This window comes from Arvicola amphibius, chromosome 7 (genome assembly GCF_903992535.2).
Source record: "Arvicola amphibius chromosome 7, mArvAmp1.2, whole genome shotgun sequence".
Taxonomy (NCBI): Eukaryota; Metazoa; Chordata; class Mammalia; order Rodentia; family Cricetidae; genus Arvicola; species Arvicola amphibius.
The window spans coordinates 122,213,271-122,234,606 of record NC_052053.1 but is presented as its reverse complement, the minus strand read 5'-3'; the positions used below and the strand labels follow the sequence as shown (position 1 = coordinate 122,234,606).

Sequence of the window (21,336 nt, the reverse complement as noted above, 5' to 3'; positions counted from 1 at the left end):
GTTTGTCTAAATTCTGTCACTGTGTTATCAAAGCAAAACTCCACTATAGGCCATAACTCACAGCCTCAAGCTTCTGCCTAGCCTGACTTACTTTCCCCGGGTTCACCAAGCTTGCCTACGCCATCCTCTGACACCCCAAGTTTATTTTCATGTTTCCATAGTTGTTGAATATGTGCTGTTCTCTCTGTCTAGAAACTTCTTTCCCCAGATGTCAGTGTCTGTCTCCTTCTGACACTCAAGTTTCATTTCCTCCTCAGGAGCTCCGGCTTTCTCAGTCAGTGTTACTGGTTTCGTCTTCCTCAGAACACCTACTAGGATTTGGTTATTGTTGCTCCCAGCCTCTGGAGTATCAGTTCTGTGGGATGGTGCTGACTTCCTGTTTTGTCCACTGTTTAGTTCCAGGGACTTCATGTGGTTGGCAGATGGGGCTGATGCCCAGCAGTCGAGCGAACCAAAGCTCGCAAAGCTGTTGACTCTGAAGAGCATTATTCATATGTAAAATCAATAATATATACCACTGTTGCCTAGCAGAGGTGTTTAAAATTCAGTTGGCATTCTCATTATTAATGTGTTTCAAAGGCTCATGTATGAGAAAATTAGCTCTGTTAGCAAGCTTCAGAAAAATTTAGAAAATGTCAAATTCTCTCATAGCATTTATATAAAAATATTTGTAGTTTGGATAATTAATGCCATATCTTGTCTAAGCTGTTTCTTATATTTAGATAAGCAGGGGTTAGCATTTATGAGGTATGTTTATATATGATATGAAAATTTGGCAAACAGTTCTTGGCTCGCGTGAATGTCAGTGAAACACATATAATTATACCTTCTATCAAGAGAGAACTAATACTTTATAAATAAATGCATGGAAGACATGAGACTGTAAAATTATGAGACCTCTTATTAGAAGAAAGCACCGTAAAAATGTTACCCAGTTATACATCACTCAACTATGGTGGTATGTTTTAAAATGCCTTGGTTAGTAATTTCCGTATTGCATGAGCATCAGTTTGTCCATATTCATACCCAGCTGGGACGGGTTCTTCCCTTGGCAGAGCCCCTTGATTCAGTGAGATTTGGGGCTGCTTCTAGAGACCCACAGCTGGTTGGGTGAAGTAAAAATCTACTCTGCAAAAGATACAAAGTAGCTGTAGTAAACACACAGACTAGTAACAGTCGTTCATTGTTGCTGTCAGGTATGTACAGCACATAGCTACGCTCTGCTGGGTGTGGCTGGAGGCATAGTAGGTCTCTTTATACCAGCATCCTTACAGTGTGCAAGCAGTATGTTAAGCTGTCTCATTGTAACCACTAAGGTGTCACCAGGCAGCAGTATTTCATTTTATTGTATGCTATAGAGCCATTATACAATATGGGGTTCATATTTTTGGAGCTATATATGTATGTGTGATTCAGCATCCTGCCCTGTGTCCTCCGCAGCACAGTGGATACTGTAGAGTTATGTTCGCTCTGCCGTGTTCGTCTGTGGGTCCTCTTACCATCAGCCATGCTCCATAGATGGTGACTTTTCCACTGGAAAGGTGGGACAGTTTCCTTCTCTTCTTCATTGCCTCCTAGTGCTGCACATCTGGGAACTGACCCCGGTTTGAGCCTTTGCCAAGACACATTAGCTGTGGGCAGCTTTGCTTGTTTGTTCGTTTCAAATCAGTTACTTTTCCTGTTGCCGTGATAAAAAAAAAATACCCTGATAAAAGAACACAAAGGATCCTGTTTTTATTTTGGCTCACAATTCGAGGGTCCAGTTCATCGTGGTGGGGAGGTCCTGGTAGCAGAAGTGTGAGGTGTCTGTCCCCGTGGATCCTTGCAGGAGGCGGGGCGTGAGCATGCTGCCTCTCTCCTCTCTTCGCCCTTCAGTTTAGCAGTTACCCTGGGTTTTCCCAACTGCATCGATCTAAACAATCCCTGCAGTTAGGCCTAGAGTCTTCTAGACCCTGTCAAATTCACAACCAGCATCTACCACCACAAATCTACCTTTTGTCAACCTGACTCCTAACATCACTTTTAAGCCATTTGTCCCCATAGACTCACAACCATTTCCTAGTGCAAGATGCATTCAGTGTAGCGTAAAAAGCTCCTTAGTCTTTAGCAGTTCCAGCATTATTTAAAAGTCTAAGTACAGAGCTAGAGAGATGGCTTAGGAATTAAGACTACGTGTTGCTCATACAGTAGATCTGAGTTTGGTTCCCTGCACACACATCAAATGGTTCAGATGGTGCATATCCTCCTGTGACTCCAGCTGAAGGGAATTTGATGTTTTATTCTGGCCTCTGCAGGTATTGCACTGATGTACACACACACACACACACACACACACACACACACTCACACACACACATACACACCTTAAAATAAAATTTGCCTTTAGAAAATAAAGACTTTCTTCAGAGGTTGAGCAGTGCCTTAACTGAGAGCCCCTGAACAAATTAAAAAAAAAAAGTACCACAACAGAAGAGCCGTGTCGTTGCACTCTGTGTGGTGCAGGGTAAACGGTTCCCATTCCCAGGGAAGGAATAGGGCACAGCGAAGAACCGTCACAGCACTGGCTCTCAGCCTTCCTAATGCTGGGACCTTTGATACAGTTCCACACGTTGTATATTGAGAAATGGTCCTGCTGGACCCGAAGCTTAAATGAGCTGCCTTAGGTAGCCAGTTTGATCCAGGTCTCTTGTCACTGCCTCCTGAGGCCCGGGCTGCCATGCCTACCTGGTATTTACATACATTCTGGAGTCTGAGCTCCAGTCTTAGCTCAGTCCTCATGCTAGTGTGGCATGCAGCAACTGCTTCACCTGCCGAGAGATCGCTTTCAGTTGGGAGTTAGGGCTTTTACACTGGCGGTTACAGCTGAGAAGGGTTTGCTGCTTCTGATTTGTTGTGTATTGTTCTGGTTGGCTGCTAAGGTTTCGTTCTTTTCTTCTTTTTATTGTGCTGTCTGCTGTCTGCTGATCTGCTTTGTTGGACATCCCTGGTTCCTCCTCCATTCTCCTCTGCTCATCTGTTGCTTTCATTGATAGTAGGTCCTGGCTGTTGCATGTGGAGCTTCATTTCCTTCCAGTGTGCATTTTAAGATCCCTTTTGTTTTTTTACAGTGCTGGCTCAGTTGTCATGGATTGCCTTGCCTTTGCCTTGCAATATCCACGTACTGAACTTGTTAGCTATGCTGGTTATAGCAATCTTGCTTGACAACTGTATACTTTTTTGTTGTTGTTGTTGTTTTGAGACTGGGTTTGTCTGTAGCTTTGGAGCCTGTCCTGGAACTTGCTCTGTAGACCAGGCTGGCCTCAAACTCACAGTGATCCTCCTGTCTCTGCCTCCTGAGTGATGAGATTAAAAGTGTGTGCCACTACCACCCGGTGACAACTATATACATTTAAGACTTGGAATATATCATCCTTTATCCCTTCCCCATATTTCTTTTTCTTTTCTTTTTTCTTTTTTTTTTTTTTTTTCAGCTTTTAGGGTTGCTGATGACAGATCTGATGTAAATTAGTTGGCTTTTCCCCTTACAACTTTTAGTATTGTTTCTTTGCTTTGTTTTTTTTAAATATCTTGGTATGTTGTAGAGAAATTATTATCTGGTAATGTCTACTGGAAGTTTTAAATGCTTTCTGTGTTTGTGTGTCCATTTTTGTTTTCTCTAGCTTTGGGAAATTCTCATCCATAATTTCAATGAGAAGCTTAATTAAGAAGCCATTAGGTGGGCTGGAGAGATGGCTCAGTGGTTAAGAGCATTGCCTGCTTTTCCAAAGGTCCTGAGTTCAATTCCCAGCAACCACATGGTGGCTCACAACCATCTGTAATGAGATCTGGTGCCCTCTTCTGGCCAGCAGGCATACAAACAGAATATTGTATACATAATAAATAAATAAATATTTTTTAAAAAAGAAGCCATTAGGTTTTTATATCAACTCCTTCTTCAGGGTGTGTGTGTGTGTGTGTGTGTGTGTGTGTGTGTTTATTAAACCAGATAGGTGTAACCAAACCAGTCTTAATAATCAAGGTATTAATTTCCTTTCCCTCAAGGAGTTGTCTTATGTTGTTATGCAGACAGAGGTGAGAATTCTCAACCTATGACCTCTGGCTGTGCGGCCCAGCGGGGCAGTAATCACAACACCTCCTGTCCGCCCTGCTTGGCAGTGCGGCTGGGGTGGGATGCAGACTCTGCTAGCGGCATTCTGACTGTATTTCTGCTCGCACAGCTCCAGAGCTGTTTCACTCTAGGACACTCAGGTCTCTGCTGATTCTGTGACACCTGCCAGGGGGGTCCTGAGGAAATGCTACACCGCTGCATCTACTCCACCCACTTCCCTCAGGATTACAGAATGTAGGCTCCCATTTAGCGATGCTCCGCAGTCCATCCCTCTTCCTAGACCCCATAGCAGGCATATATGAGCCCAAAATAAACATGATCTCCCTTTGCCGGGATGTCATGGAGCTCTCAGAAGTTTTGTTTTAGAAGCACCGCCCCTCCCCCCCCCCGCCCCCCACTGCAGCCAAAGTAGTTCTAGAGGCTAACATTCTTTGGATCAAGGCATGATACTTTCTGGGGTTCCCAGAGACAGTAAAATAGATCTTTGACTTACAGAGCTAGAAGTTCAGACAAGGCCTGTTCTGGACAGTTTTATGTCAGCTTGACACAAGCTAAAGTCATCTGACAGGAGGGAACCTCAACTGAGAAAATGCCTCCATAATGCCAGATTGTAGGAAGACTGTAGGGTATTTTCTCTTTTCTTTTTCTTTTTATTATTATTTTATTTTATTACTTAAAAAAATACCAATCCAGTTCCCACTTCCTCCCCTCCTCATACTCCTCTCCCACTCCCTCCACACACCCTTCCCCCACCCCCTCCAATCCTAAGAGAGGGCAAGGCGCCCCACCCTGTAGGAAGTCCAAGGCCCTCCGTACTGCATCCGGGTTGAGCAAGGTATACATCCAAAGAGGATAGGATCCCAAAAGCCAGTACATGCAGTAGAGACAAATCCCAGTGCCATTGTCATTGGCCCCCTCAGTCTGCCCCAACTGTCAACCACATTCAGAGGGACTAGTTTGATTCCATGCTCATTCATCCCCAGTCCAGCTGGAGTTGGTGAGCTCCCATTAGCTCAGGCAAACTGTCTCAGTGGATGAACTCCTTCCACTCTTCAACTGGACCTTGGGAGCTCAGTCCAGTGCTCCGATGTGGGTCTCTGCCTCTGTTCCCATCTGCTGTTGGATGAAGGTTCTATGGTGATATTTAAGATAATCATCAGTCTGACTACAGGGCAAGCCCAGTTCAGGCATCCTCTCCTCTATTGCTTAGGAACTTTGCTGGGGTCATCCTTGTGGATTCTTGGGATTTTTTCTAGAGCCAGGTTTCTTGTTAACCCCCAAATGGCTCCCTCAATCAAGATATCTCTTTCCTTGCTTTCATATCTGTCCTTCCTCCATCTCGACTATCCCATTCCCTCAAGCTCTCCCCAACCCTCCCCTTCTCCCTTCCATCTTACCCCCGCCCCCATGTTCCCAAATTTTGTCAGGCAATCTTGTCTGCTTTCAATTTCCAGGTGGGTCTATATATGTTTTTCTTTGGGTTCACCTTATTACTTAGCTTCTCTAGGATCATGAACTATAGGCTTAATGTCTTTTGTTTATAACTAGTATCCACTAAAGAGTGAGTACATACCATATTCTTATTTTTGGGTCTGGGTTATCTCACTCAGGATAGTGCTTTCTAATTCCATCCATTTTCATGCAAATTTCAAGATGTCATTGTTTTTTACCGCTGAGTAGTACTCTAATGTGTAGATGTGCCACACTTTCTTTATCCATTCTTCCATTGAGGGGCATCTAGGTTGTTTCCAGGTTCTGGCTATTACAAATAATGCTGCTATGAACATAGTTGAACAAATGCGTTTGTAGTATGATTGAGCATCTTTTGGGTATATTCCCAAGAGTGGTATTGCTGGATCCTGAGGCAGGTTGACTTCCATTTTTCTGAGAAACTGCCATACTGATTTCCAAAGTGGTTGCACAATTTGCATTCTCACCAGCAATGGATGAGTGTTCCCCTTACTCCACATCCTCTCCAGCATAAGCTATCACTGATGTTTTTTATTTTAGCCATTCTGACAGATGTAAGATGGTATCTCAAAGTTGTTTTGATTTGCATTTCCCTGATAGCTAAGGAAGTTGAACATGTCCTTAAGTATCTTCTGACCATTTGAAAACTAAACAGAATTATCTGTTTAGTTCACCAGGATTCCCTGTGGTCTACTCACTGGTTTGTTTGTGTTCCTGTCCTCCCTTCATGGGGCAGGGACTTCAGAGTTGTTATACAACAACAGAGTTGCTGTATCCCCAGTGTCAGACAACGCTTGGTACATATGAATGTTGGCCTATATTTTGATTTAGGGATAAACTCCATGTTAATTATCTTCCCCACTCAGTCGTTTCTACACAACATCTTTAGCGTGCATACTAATGTGTGATCTATCATATTAGATAAATGTGAACTGCGCAGATACCTGTTGAGGCAGGAGCAACGTCTAGATCCGTTACCACTTTTACCTGCTCATCAGGTAAATTTATTTTGAGCAGCTCACTGTAATGCAGTTTTCTTAATTGCGAATGGAGGAACAGCTGCTCACTTAATGGGCTTTTAATGGGATGTATGGAACTCATCCATTACCTTATTGCATCGTAATCTCACGATCTAGGTTTCCTGGCTTTCTAGGGTAGTGCTGAAGTGATTATGTAGCTCTGGAAGTTCTGAAGTGCTCAGACCTGAGACTTGGGAATTACGCTGTTTTGTGTGTTCATCCTGCCCCCATCCTCAGGCTGTTTTCTTCTTTGGTTTTGACGTCTCTTTCCTAATTCTACTACCTGTAATCTGTAGTCTCTCTCGGCATCTTTGTGTTAAAGGACGTTCTAGTTGAAGGGTGTGACGCTAGGTCTTACTCCATGGTGCTCGTGAAAGTAGATGCACTGTCTTCTGTGCAGCTCCCTTGTTACCCAAACAACAGGTGGGACTTCTTTTCTGCTCACTTCTTAGCCCCAGTTTTCTGTTACTTGCAGTTTTTGTTAAATTTGACCACATATTTCTATATCACTTTTACTCTAGAGAATTTTGCCTTTAATTTTCAAAAAAATACCTGTTTGAATCACCTAGGCATTTGGGAAAGAGATTTTAGAGATTATTTACTTGGGTAATTTTGGAATATGGCAAAGCCACAAATGCATGAATATTTTCACAGTATTCATCTGTGAGGATTGTGTTCATTACAAGAAAATTTTATTTGCATGGTTCACTAAGAACAGCTTTTCACTGTGATACTGCTACCTAATTAGCAGGGTCTTTATTTTCAACTTTATAATCTGATTTCCCCTTTGAAAACAAAAGGATGTTTTTATTGTCCTGCTTTGCGGGGTAACTCTGGAACAAATATTTGACTCCCGAGTTTCAGTATCTTGATCTGTAAAAGGCGAAGTTGCTGGGATGAGCATCTGGGGAACTGCTCACTCTGATGGACTCTGTCCCGCTGTACAGTAAAGAAGCAAAACATGCTCTTCAGATTGAATGGTGGGTGACTAGTCAAACTCTGCTGTCCGAGTTTCTAATTAGCGTGCTGGCAGATAGCCACACACAACTCTCTTGCCTGGCATTGGATCTTTGCTGAGTTCTTTTCTTGTTGAAATATATCAGGTTTTTTTTTTTTTTTTTTTAAAAAAAATCATGCTACAGCTGTAAGTAACTGTTTTAAATTTTCAGGTATATTTCTGCACGCCAAAGAATTCTCCTTGGATTTCAGTAGATTCTTACATCTTATCAAAGGGAAGGAGATCACGTAGCAACAGTTCCCCCAGTAACTAAAGACAGATCAGGAGACAAGCATGTATCTGAGGCAGGGGAATGGCTCATTCAGCGAAGTGCTTGCTCTGCAGACCTGAGTTTGAGTCTCAGCAACCAACCACCTTTTAGTAAAGGTCTGAAGTAAACCAGTAGTCAACCAATTTCATTTTTCTCTCCACACAGCTAAAGAGTCTTCCACAGTGCGTATGTGCGTCACTGTGGCACACGCGCGTGTTCCCGTTTTCAGGCTGTGTGATCAGGGCAGCAATGAAGACGACGGAACCGATGTCTGTGGTCTGTGATGTCGTCCTTTGGGCGTGTACCAAGGAGTGGTAGAGCTGGGCCATGGTACACTTATGTTTAGCTTTGTGGGTTCTTCCCACTGGTCTCCAGAGTGGCTGCACCGATTCTCCTTCCCACCAACAGTGAACGAGGCTCCTGGCTTCCCAACTCAGCCCTTGTTGTGAGTCATTTTGATCTTGGCCATTCTGACTGAGGCGAGATGAAATCTCAAAGTTGTTTTAGTTTGCACTTCCCCACCTGGTAAGGATGACGGGCACTTTCTGAGGTATTTCCTATTCATTCCTATTTCACCTATGAGATTTTTGTTTAGATTCCCAGCTGGTTTTTAAATTTGGGTTGTATGTTTCTTTGACACTGTTTTTGAGTTTTTTTTGTATATTCTAGATACTTATCCTTTGTCTGGTCTATAGTATAGCTAGCTGACAAAGATTCTTCCATTCTGTGGGTTATTCACTCAATTGATGGTTTCCCTAGTTGGAGAGAAGCCTTTTGTTTTGTTTTCTTTTGTTTTTGAGGTCCCAGTTACCAATTATTGGCCTCAATTTCTTAGAAAATGGCGTCTTTCTTGTTCAGAAGTCTTTTTCTGCTCTAGTATCTTGTAAGTCCTGCCTGTGTTTTCTTCTAGCAATTCTACTGTCTCAGGTTTCAGATTGCGTATTTGATGCCCATGGATGTAATTTTTATGGAAGGAGATAGTTATGGGTCTCATATCATTCTTTTGCATTTAGACATTCAGTTTTTCTAACATGATTTGTTGAAGATGATGTCCCCTCCCTCTTTAAATGTCAGCTATACTCATGTCTGGCTTATCCATCTATTCTTCTGGTCTGTATGTCTGTTTTGTGCCAGTGCCATATCATTTCTATTACTGTAACTCTACAATACATCTTGAAGCCTAAAATACCAATCCCTTTAGTATGATTTTTTCGCTCAGGATTGCTTTAGTTATTGTGCGTGTTTTCTGCTTCCATGTGAAGTTCTCAATGAGTTTTCTTATCTTTATAAAGAACTCTTTGGATATTTTGTTTGGGATTGCATTAAATCTGTAAATTGATTTTGGTAGGAGGGTCATTTTCACAATATTATTTCTACCAATCCATTAGCATGTGATGTCTTTCCATTTTCTAGTATCTGTCTCATTCTCTCTCTTCAGAGATTTGAAGGTTAATGGTAGGGGTTTTCACCTCCTTATTTATGTTTGCCCATATTTTCTTGTCTTTGATGCTATTGTAAGTGGAGGTGTGTCATGATCTCTTTGTCCGTCTGTCTGTTGTTGGTGTATAAAGAGGTCACTGATTTTCACAAATCAATTTTGAACCCTGCCACTGTGCTGAGATTGTTGATTGTTCTTAGAATTTTTCTGTTAGAACTTTCAGGATCTCATTATATCATGTAATCTAAAAATAAGGGTTAAAGTTGACTTTTTCTTTCCATATTTGTAGCACCTTCATTTCCTTCTTTTGCCTATTACTCTGGGTAGTGTTTTCAGCACTGTATTGAAAAGAAGTAGGGATAGTAGGCAGTTCTATCTCATCCCTGATTTTAATGGAATTGCTTTGAGTATTGTGTATTTTACGATAGTATTGGCTGTGGGTTTGTCATATATAGCTTTTATTATGCTGATGGATGCTCCCTCTGGTCCTATTCCCTCTAAAACTTTGATTATGAAGGTATGTTGGATTTTGTCAAAGGTCTTTATGGCATCTGGTGTTTTATCTTTAATTTCATTTATTTTTATTTATTTTTAATATTTATTATGTATACAATATTCTGTCTGTGTGTATGTCTGCAGGCCAGAAGAGGGCACCAGACCTCATTACAGATGCTTGTGAGCCACCATGTGGTTGTCGGAAATTGAACTCAGGATCTTTGGAGGAGCAAGCAATGCTCTTAACCACTGAGCCATCTCTCCAGCCCATTAAGTTCATTTATTATTATTTATTGTGTCTGTTGGCCTCTGTATATTGAACCAAGCCTGCATTTCTGAATAAACCCAACTTGATCATGGTGTCTGATCTTCTTGAAATGTGGTTGTCTTTGGCTTGCTAGTATTCCATTAGGATGCTTGCATCAGGAATATCCATGGGTGGTTTTCATTTTGTTGTTGTGTCCTCATGTGGTTGTGGTGGTAGAGTGATGTGGGCTTTGTAGGAGTTTGGGGGTGCTCCTTTTTTTTTAATAGTTTGAGAAAGATCAGTTGTAGATCTTTTTTGAAAGTCTGGTAAATTTCTGCTATGAATTCATCAGGGCATGGACTTTTTTTGTTGGGAGGCTCCCCCCACCCCTTTCTCAGTCTTCTTTGTTGTTGATCTTTTTAAGTTGTTGGTCTCTTCATTTACTTAGTAGTTTAGATGAATCAAGAAACATATCCATTTCTTTCAGATTTTCCAGTGTACAGGCTGTATAGTGCTTTGTATTTCTTTGGTGTCTGTTGTAGTTCTTCTGCTCACTTATGGTATTGTTAATTTTGGCCCTTTTGTTCATTCTTCGGATTAATTGGGTCAAGGATTTGTCGTTCTTATCTTCTCTAAGAAACAGCTCTTAGATTCATTGATCTTTGTATTGTTTTATTTCTATTTCATTAATGTCTGCTTTGGTTTTTATTGTTTCTTGTTACCAGATAGGTTTCAATTTGGTTTGTTCTTGTTTTTCCAAATTTTTGAGTTGCTTCATTATGTCATTATTTGTGTTTTTTTCTGACCTTTTAATATAGGCACTTAGAGCTGTTAATTCCCTTTTCATAATGGCTTTTTAATGTGTCCCAGAGGTTTTGTTGTATAGTTTTCATTTAGTTTTTATGAATATGTTGATTTCATTCTTGATTCCTTCTTCAACCGATCCATTACTTCATTCAGTAATGAGTTGTTTAATCTTCGTGAGTCTATTCACTTACGAACACTTAGAAGTGTTCCTGTTAATTTTAAGTTTTATTGCATAATGGTCAAGTAGAACACATGGGATTGTTTCGGTTTTCTTGTATTAAGGTTTGCTGTGTTCCAGCATCTGGTTTCCTTTAGAGAGGCTTCCATGTGCATATACACACAGACAACAAAGGTGCACTCAGCAGGCTGTACTTATTTAGATTATCATGTACATATATGTGCATTTAACAATAATAATAAAAGGAAAAGAAACTACCAACTTGAGGCTGAAAGGGGGCATGAAAGGGTTTGCAGAAGGGCAGGTGGGAGTCACTGTAGGGAAGGAAAGAAAGGGAGAAAGCTGTGTAATTCTATTTCAGCTAAATTACATTCATAAAGCAAGCAGATTCCATATATACCACAAGATCAGCATGGCACGGCGAGGGCCACATCCTATGTGGCACTCTCTTCTGTTCCTCTCTTTGATCCCACATTGGTGTTGAGGTGTATAAAAGTCACAGAATGAGAAGAGCTTGCAGGTTTTGGCCGAGTATGTTCCTGTTGTATGTGGGTACAAAGAAGCTCTATGTTTTCTGGGTGGTTATGCTTGATCTACAACCTTCAGGGTGGAGTTGAAACCCCTGCCTGCCCTGCCCTTGGGGACCTGTGTGTGGGAAATCTCCTCAGCAACTGAAGATGGCGTCTGCTGTGCCATTTACAACATTTTCTGTTGATATAATTCATCAGACCTTAGGTGACACACAGGAAGGACTTTTAGGAGGGCATTCAGAGTAGACTGTTGAACCACGGTGATTTTCAGTCTCATCTTGTGAAGTTCAGCTAAATCGTCCGATAAAATGTCATCGTTCCAGAAGGAGGTTTCTTAACCATAAGCCATTTTGTCTTATGCAGTATACATGCTTTCTTCTTTTATTCTGCTGCTTCTCTGTTTTGAGAGGAAAGTATTTCTCCCCCTTCTCTGTAAGCAGTTTCTCAGGTGTTCTCACTCCACTCAGCAGTCACTGCCGCCTCTCTCTCCTCTGCAGTGCTTGACAGTGTCTGAATGCTCGCTCACCCAGGCTGGAACCCTTTCCTCCACAGATGGGAGAGCCAGAGTCCAGAGGACTCCGCGGTCTGACATCTGCTCACACAGCTAATTTTTCTCAAGGTTGTTACAATGTACATAAACTGTTTCCCGAACTACAACTCTTTCTGGTGACTAGACGCTCAGATTCAGCTCTTGTGTGCTAGTTTCAGATGCTTAGTGTTTTATAGACTTCTTTTTTAAGTGTTCTGATTTTTTTAAAAAAATTATAATTAATGTTGAAATAGAATTTAAGACCTACAAACCTCAATATAATAGGTCAAACATAAAATATAGCTTTGTATTCAGCTGGAATTCTCACAGTTGGTTTCTTTTTTGATGATTTTGATCTTTTGCATTTAAACATGAAATCTGCTAACCTAGTTTCAAAAATATGTTAAAAACTACAGATATTTGTGAGAAACCTGTTTAAGTATTTCCATCTGTTCCCGACTTCCAGTGATTACATCATTTTCCTGTCTAGGTGTTTGGTAGAGTGACAGTGATTTCAGACACGACCTGTTGGGTGGCGGATGACTCAAGTGCTCGTCACTATCTCAACACCGGGAGATCCGTGCCCAAGATTGCATGCTTACTAGGACTCTTATTCTAATATAAAAGACTGTCCAAAAACAGGCAGGAAAAGGAGAGAGGGAGGGAGGGAGGGAGAGAGGGAGGGAAGGGAGAGAGAGAGAGAGAGACAGAGACAGAGAGACAGAGAGAGAGAGAGAGAGAGAGGGAGAGAATTTCATTAAAATGAACCTGAAAAGGGAAAATGTAAAAATAATTCTTATCTGTTTTATATAAATAATTGACTTTCTGTGAATCTAAGTGGGTTCTATCTTATATGCCTATATATCACAAATCACATACAGAAAAAACTGTGTTCTTGGGGTCATGAGTTTTTGTTAGCAGAACTCTGGAGAAGTTTGGAGGATAGTAATATGTACCCCAGGCCTCAAACTTAGCGACAGCATGACCTTGACAAATGTGCCACATTTCAACCCTTTAGTATTCTTATATGTAAAACAGGGGTCATAACGCCATGTGTTTATCAAGTACGCATGCTCCAGGCGTCTACTGTGACCATATACAGGCTCAGTGACTGCCCGCTTCATCCTGCTGTACCCTCCTGTCACTGGCTGCTCCACTTTCTGCTCTCTTCTCTGCACCAGCCTGGCTCCATTTGAGTCCCTGAGCCCCAAATTAAGGTGGATAGCGTTGGCGGGAACTAGAACCAAGGGCCATCTTGACTTGGTGACTGTTTGGATGGCACATGCATGTAGTGTATTGGCTGCCCTGGTCTCGTGGGAGACGGTGTTCTTCTGGTGCTCTGATGCCTTGGAGAGCCTAAACGTGAGCAATGGCTCTCCATGTTTTTAATAGGGATCCAGAAAGCAGCTTCTGTGGAAGCTGTAATCTTGCCCTTTGTCCTAAATAACCATGAAAATATTCTTAAAAATTGTCATCAAAGTATTTAGTAATGTTGTAACTTTATTAGAGTGCTGCATATCTAAATACATTTTACAAATTGCATGGATTAGATTGGAAAAGTGAATTGTAATTCCTTCTGAGAAAATGTTCTTAAACTTTAGCTATTTAAATGTCTATAAAGGATTATAATTATTTTGGTAATTAAAAACCTAACCTTTATAATTTTTTCATTTAATGTATTTTGATCATATTCTTTTCCCTCCCCCAACTCCTTCCCCTCCTACTCACCCAACTTCATGTTCATTCTCTTTCTTAAAAACAAAAATAACAAAACAAAAAAAGCACAAACACAAACAAAAACCCAAGACAAACGAAACAAAACAAAACAAGAGCAACAAAAGTTGAGCCCATTTTGTCCTGGTCAACTGCACCTGAGACGCAGCTGTCCTCGGTGTGGCTGGTTTATTCGTAGTGTCGTCCCATTAAAGAGACTGAAATGATGAGATCTGCGGGTAATGAGCCGAGAGAGGTAGCCCAGACCCACAAAGAGAAACATTATGCATTTTTCTTATATTTGAATGTTAGTTTAAGCTTTAGATACACGTATTTCCACAGAGGTAAATAGCTGGTAAGGGACTGGGTGGGGAGTGGGTGTCCTCCAAGGAAGGGGCGCTAGAATACAGTGTTACATAGGGATACAGAGGCAATGAAAACAGGAAGATTAAAGGGGCACGGCAATGGGAGGGCAGTACAGGAAAGAATGTGCGGAGGGAGAGCTATTGCTAAAGGTTATTTGCTTACAAATGGAAACGTCTTGATTTTTAAAGCGGGTTTATTATATTTTAGGCGTCTTTGCTCATAGTTCTATACTTCATCAGCATCTTCTTCATAGTTATGAATATCTGTGCACATAATCAGCAAATTATGCTTTTGGAGAACTTGGATATTCCTGTAAATCACTGAAAACCATTACTTTTATGGAAATGCTGTTATTTTTGTACTTGAAATTTTCTTGCTTTGCTCATACTATGGATTTACATGGGTCTCTGTGGGACGTCCTGCTTTAAATATTATTTCAGTAAATGGGCTCAGTGTGGGCAAAGAGAACCCCTGGGTCAGGCTCGGCTAGCAAGTGCCCTGTGCATTGATGCTGTGCAGCTTGCTCTAGTCCTTTGCTAGAGAACAACTTATCAGAAGAAAGATGTTGTGAAGGAAGTTTCTCCTCCTGAGGACATTAGCTGCTCTCTTGAGTTTCCTTGCCTTTCAAGTAAGCCCCCTTTCCCATTTCCTATAGAAGGGAAACTGTTTTAAAATGGCTCAGAAAACTAAATTATTTGAGGAAAATGAAAACATTTGCGAAAAACTCTGTTATAACTTGAGCCATGTCTTATTACAATTGGGCGCATTTAATAGAGGTTACAAAGATCGGCTTAGTGTATCCACTGTGTTGTTTATTTGTTCCACTCAGAAGGCCGTTAATTAAAACCTTTTTATCATTCAGGTTTTTGCTAAGGAATTTATATTTAAGTAACTTCTCTTTTGTAACAATTTTCTTCTTGCAACCAAAATAAAATCTTGCATGACCTTATAATTAAGCCGCTAGGAAGAGCAAAAGCTGCGCATAGCTCAGACATGTAACACAACTGTTCTGCCTTAGGTTTCTTTTGTGCATTAAAGGTTTCTCACGTGGAGAGGGTTTTCATGTTAGTTGTATAGAATAATTGCAAGTAACAACTTGATGCGCAGTTATCCCATACATGTTTATTGAACACTGGTCAGCTGTGAGGGAGGAGTCTGGCCATGGAGAGGGAGCAGCAGGCATGCCTGCCGCAGTCTCTTCTGTTAAGGGGCTGTCTCTGGAACTGAGGAAATATGTCTGTAGACGTGGCACTCTGAACACACCCAGTCTCGTCTGAGGTTGGGGAGATAGTTTTATCAAAATAGCATCTCTTAAAGCTGAAAGAGCTGTTTTATATCTTAGAAATCAGGTAAACTAAGAAAATCTAGTCCATTTTCAGTTGCTAAAACAGAGTCCTTGAGGCTAAATAGTTTATAAAGGATGCTTTTTTAATCTCTAGTTTGGGAGGCTGAGATTTCAAGATAAGCTTTTGTAGTAGTGGTGTGGATTGGGGGCATTGTTTACTCACCACAGAGGGCACCCACCAATAACATACCAAAGAAACTTCATTTTCTGCCCAAAATGCATTTGGTGATCCCGTTAGTTTATTGAGTGTACCTTTAGGACTAACTGTGAGAGGTTACAACGGCATGGATGACTCAATGACTCTCATACATTGTACCTATCCCTGCAACTTCCTGTTTAACTTTCAGACAGCTTAGCTGTTCAGAGTCTCTTCTAGCAGTTGCTAGCTTGAAGAAGGCCTTGTGAGTCTTGTAAGTTTCAGAAACTTCCTAAGACTTGTAATTTTTACTTCCTTTTGTTTTTTATTGAATATCTGAGTCTTAATGATTTTCTCTCCTTCTTTCTTGGATATACTTTGATGTGGGCAGGATAACTACACAACAGTGTCGATAAAAAACTCTGCTACTCCTCAACATTGTCACACTAAGGGCTGAGCTTTTGGTGTGTGTACTTTTTGGGGGAGACCAGTAAGGATGGAGAAAAATATGGGTCAGTTTCTTCCAGGGATGCTTTGTATTAAGAATCAGATCAAGCTGGGCTGTGGTGGCGCACGCCTTTAATCCCAACACTTGGGAGGCAGAGGCAGGCAGATCTCTGTAAGTTCGGGGCTAGCCTGGTCTACAAGAACTAGTTCCAGGACAGGCTCCAAAGTTACAGAGAAACAAACAAAAAGAAAGGAAGGAAGGAAGGAAGGAAGGAAGGAAGGAAGGAAGGAAGGAAGGAAGGAAGGAAGGATGGATCAGCTCAAACTACTGGGCAGCTGTTGACTTCTGGAGAACAGTGAGTCAACTTCTTTTAAGCACGTGGCCCCTGATAGCTAGACCACACTCCAGTGGATGGGCCCACGCTTATGAGTTAGGGCAACACTGATTGGAATGAGTGAATGAATACAAAACAGAGGACACAAGGCTGGGAGACAGAGTTTAGGTGTAAATCTTGGAGGAGTTAGGTGGAGAAGGTCAGATATGATCAAAATACTTTGTACGAATGTCACTGTCGGCCCCAGCAAAGCAGTTTCTGTCACGAGCACTCAACAGGCCACGTACAAAGGCTATGGCGCCAACACACACATCTGCTGATTGAAGGCCATGCTTGTGAGCCTCCTGACGGGAGTTAAACTCTGTCCAGTCAGCCAGCTTTTCTATAGAATGTCAGTATGCGTCACATAGGTCCTGGCCAGCTTTTCTCAGATAGTTGGAATCCAATTTGAGAGTCGTTTAAAATGAACTGCTGTACAGTGACATATTTTTAGTTCCTTGGAACCTTGGTTTTCTGAAATAAGAAATTGGAAGTAGCATGATCAACATGCTTAAATGGCAGGGAAAAACAGTGATCAATTGTTGGTACTTGGCATGTGGCATTCTCTGAAATGAAGAGACCTGCCCATCTGCCAGTGCTAGCAGTCTCAGATGAGGACAGAAAAAGAGAAAATGTCCTTTATCTTCCTGGGAGAGTTTCCTAGATGGCAGCTGTGAAGAAATACCGTGACCACAGCAACTCTTAGAAAGGAAAGCCTTTGATTGGGTAGCTTACAGTTCAGCAGTTCAGTTCATTATCATCATGGTGGGGCATGGCGGCGTGCAGGCAGACATGGTGCTGGAGAAGGAGATGACAATTCTACATCTTTGGCCATGCGCAACAGGAAGTGAACTGAGTGTCACACTGAGCTTGAGCAAAGGAGACCTCAATGCCCACCCCTACATTGACATACTTCCTCCACAAGGCCACACTACCCCCAAAAAAGCCACATCTGCTATTGGTGCCACTCCCTATGAGCTTATGGGGGCCAATTACTTTCAAACTGCCACAGCAGTTAAGGGTAGCTTTAGGGTAATCATTTTCTAAGCTATTGAAAATCAATCTGTACTCATTATTTTCTTAAAAATATGTTATTATACCACTATCTGTGGGAGCCCACGTGTGACTCAGTTTCCATCTGGAGTCATTTCTGACTTAAAGAAGTCATTTGAGTTCAAGCTTGCCTGCTCTCCTTTTTCTTATAACCTTGAGGGCTCTGAGAGATTTCTGATTTATCCTGTAAGAAAAGAACACTCTATCTAGTAGAGATATACTGCTGACGTCAAACCTCGGGAACATCAAGAGAGAAAGTAAGGCTGCTTCCGAGCAGCAAGCACGCATTAGAGAGGAGGCTGCTCACTCAAGGACAGGAATGGTCTTGTGGTTAGATACTGACTGACTGACTGTGCTGTGCTTTGTTCTGCTTTTCTATATAAGCAAGCTCTGAAATAAACTCTGGGCTGTTTGGCTGCTTCGGCATGACCAGACAGACCTCCCGATTCTATCCTGTCTTCCATTTCTTCTGACTTTGGCCTCGAGGATCCCCTACCCAAGAACCCTGGCTGACCTTGTAGGAGTAGGCTCCTACAACTGTCTGTTTGTGAACTCACAAGGGACTCTAAAAGCAAATCACAACAAAGTATCAGCTACTGATGGATTTGTGAAGAAAAATGGTGTCAGGGAAGGCAAGCTGTGGATGGCTGTGGAGGTGGGTGCTACTCTAGGAAGGCACACTGCCTTCCCAGCTGGCCTCCAGTGTGCCTTTCTGCTCTTGTTTCTAGGACTTCTTGCTGAAGAGCTTTCCTTCAGATAGCTGCTCTGGCAGGTTCTGACCAGCTCTTGAGTAGGACCCTTCCTCCAGCTTCTCATCTCCCTTCTTTGCGAGCATCTTTACCACGTGACTGAGAATGAAACAGAGGCAATGAAATCCATTGGGAAATCTTTTTCTTCTGACCTTGTAACCCTTGCTGTCTGCAGTTCAGACTGAAGGGATTTCTAAGAAACCACTTCCTATCTGATCTAAATTTCCAAATCAGGGACCAAATAATTTTGCAATATGAGGGAAGCTTCTAGATTTCTGCCTAACACACGCTGCTTCCTGATTTGCCCATCTCTCTGTTTCCTTCCCTAAAATGTTGGTTCCATGATGACTGAGACTTTGCTCTATTCAGTACTTTATCTCCGGCACACAGGGCAATGCTGAATGCCTCACAGACTGTCATCGCCATGTTAAAGAGATGCATTACCGTGCGCTGTATGAGTGAACATGCTTACCACCATGCGCTGTATGAGTAAACATGCTTACCGTGTGCTGTATGAATAAACATGCTTACTACCATGCGCTGTATGAGTAAACATGCTTACCGTGTGCTGTATGAGTAAACATGCTTACCATGTGCTGTATGAGTAAACATGCTTACCGTGTGCTGTATGAGTAAACATGCTTACCATGTGCTGTATGAGTAAACATGTTTACTACCGTGCACTGTATGAGTAAACATGCTTACTACAGTGAGCTCTATGAGTAAACATGCTTACCGTGCACTGTATGAGTAAACATGCTTACTACCGTGCGCTGTATGAGTAAACATGCTTACTACTGTGTGCTGTATGAGTAAACATGCTTACCGTGCCCTGTGTGAGTAAACATGCTTACCGTGCGCTGTGTGAGTAAACATGCTTACTACCGTGCGCTGTGTGAGTAAACATGCTTACCATGTGCTGTATGAGTAACATGCTTACCATGTGCTGTATGAGTACACATGCTTACCCCGCACAGTATGAGTAAACACACTTACCTGCGCCATTTGCGCTTCCAGCAATGGTGCAGAGTGTTATGCTGCACTTCTTGTGAGACAGAATATCGAGTTATTTATAGGTTTCCACATAACGTGGAAAGTCTTGAGGCCTCACGTTTCTTCATTACTGAAGGCAGCAAGCAGCTCCTGTGTCGTCCATTTCTTGCTACGGTGTTTAGCTCAGTTTACAGTTTCCCAAAAGATGGATCTTTAGACAGAGGAGGGGACTGTCCCTGCCCACTCCAGTGTCTGAGAGTCAGTAGGCTCTTTCCTTTCACAAGTTATCACCTTCTTTATGTAGAACTGGAAACATTGTATCTAGTAGATAGTTGCCTGTTAATCTGTAATGTCGTAAATAAGCATTTAATTATCAGTTATTGACTAGGTCCCCAATATTAGCACTTTAAGTCTCTCTGGATAAGGACAAAAGTAATCTGGCAACATGCACAGTGGGTACTCCGTCTAGTCCAGTGGACTTGGCAGTCTTCCCCAAGGAAATGAATTTTGAGCTGAGGTGGGGTCACTAGAAAAGACCAGGCAGTTTGGGGAGCAGAAACTCAGACTTTAAGAGCAGCAGAAGCAATTAAGAGCAATTAAGTACCGTACCAGTAGCTAATTCTCTCTCTCTCTCTCTCTCTCTCTCTCTCTCTCTCTCTCTCTCTCTCTCTCTCTCTCTCTCTCTCTCTCTCTCTCCCCCTCTCTCTATTGCTAGGGACACCTGGATTGGGAGTCATGAGACAGACAGTGGCCCAGAGGCTTTAATAAGATCAGATAATGGATGATTTGGGCTTTATTTTTTGACTGTCGAAGGAGGAAGTGGGTGTGTTTCAAGAGAGTTTTATCAGACAGAGTAAGTCAATGGCCAGGGCACTGAGGGAGAAAGAAGCATCAGTCATGAGGTCAGCTTTCTAGTTCAGGTAACTAAGAGGACCCCAGGCCTTTCACAGAGACAGAGAAGCCGAGGGAAGTCCTAGCCGAGGAGAAACGAGCACAGGATGCTTCTCTATCTGGAGTGAAGTTGGGTGTTACAGACTTGGTTATATGGTGAGTCCTTTAAAACTCTGTGCCTACAAAAAAAGAATCAACTAGTACTGGTACTGAGAAATTAGTCATATTAAAATTAAATAATTTCCCAGTTATTATGTTTTTTCATTATTAGTGGGTTTATTTTTATGGAAAAATAACAAAAAATTATTTTCATAAGAAATGCTATACTAAAACAAACAAATATGAAGCAAAATCTCCGTGGAACAAAAAGTTAAGATCTTTTTAGACAAAAATGTAAGTTATATCCAGCGAAAGTAAATGATTTATCCTGCCTACAAGACGGTAGTAAAAGAGGCTATTACTATGTGTATATAGTACTGTGTTATCTGGAAACTTAAGCTTATCCTTCAAAGCAGGTCCAGTAGGTAGTGTCTATGTGTGTCATCTATGTGTGTCTACCATCTATACACCCCTGTGCCCTTAGCCCACAGCACAGCATTGGTCCCCAGAGGGGGCTCAGGATAGCTATTGTCTTAGGTATGTTAGTTATATATTAAGTTTGTTTATATCAACATTCACAGAAATTGTTATGCAGTGGCAATATTTATATCTTCTTGCTTTTTAGGTCGATTGGGGTCAACTGGACTATTTAGTTGTTGACATGCCACCAGGAACAGGAGATGTACAATTATCTGTTTCACAGAATATTCCTATTTCAGGTAAATCCTAAAAGTTTGATTTTTTTCTTTCTTTGATGTATTGCTGTTAGTATACATAAAAATAAGCTATATCGTAGACAAACTTTCCGTCTTAAAATTATTTATAGATTGGTCATTAGAGATCATTGAATTATGCAGTGAAGTTTTGATGATAAATATGTGTATTTATAAAAACAAAAGGTACTTTTAAAAGTAATAATATAAATTTATATTCTAGAAAAATTTTAGTATGTAAATATATTTAGGTAGCTCATGGCTATTCACACATGTTGACTGTTGTTCAACAGCAAAGTGGTAGCAAACACCCAGAAAATATTAGTTAATGAAACTGAGTAGGAGTAAGTAGGAGGAATTGGCTTTTG

The 21,336-nt window shown here is 41.5% G+C and overlaps 1 protein-coding gene across 3 annotated transcripts in view; it reads left to right on the top strand.

The window, feature by feature from the left end:
* Nubpl (nucleotide binding protein like) overlaps window positions 1–21,336 on the top strand; it is a 323,396-nt gene that overhangs the window by 113,061 nt on the left and 188,999 nt on the right. For all 3 annotated transcript variants that reach the window (XM_038336358.1, XM_038336360.1, XM_038336359.1), the window contains exon 7: window positions 20,881–20,974. In XM_038336358.1, the coding sequence (XP_038192286.1) occupies window positions 20,881–20,974 (94 nt within the window). The remainder of the gene's footprint in view (window positions 1–20,880; window positions 20,975–21,336) is intronic.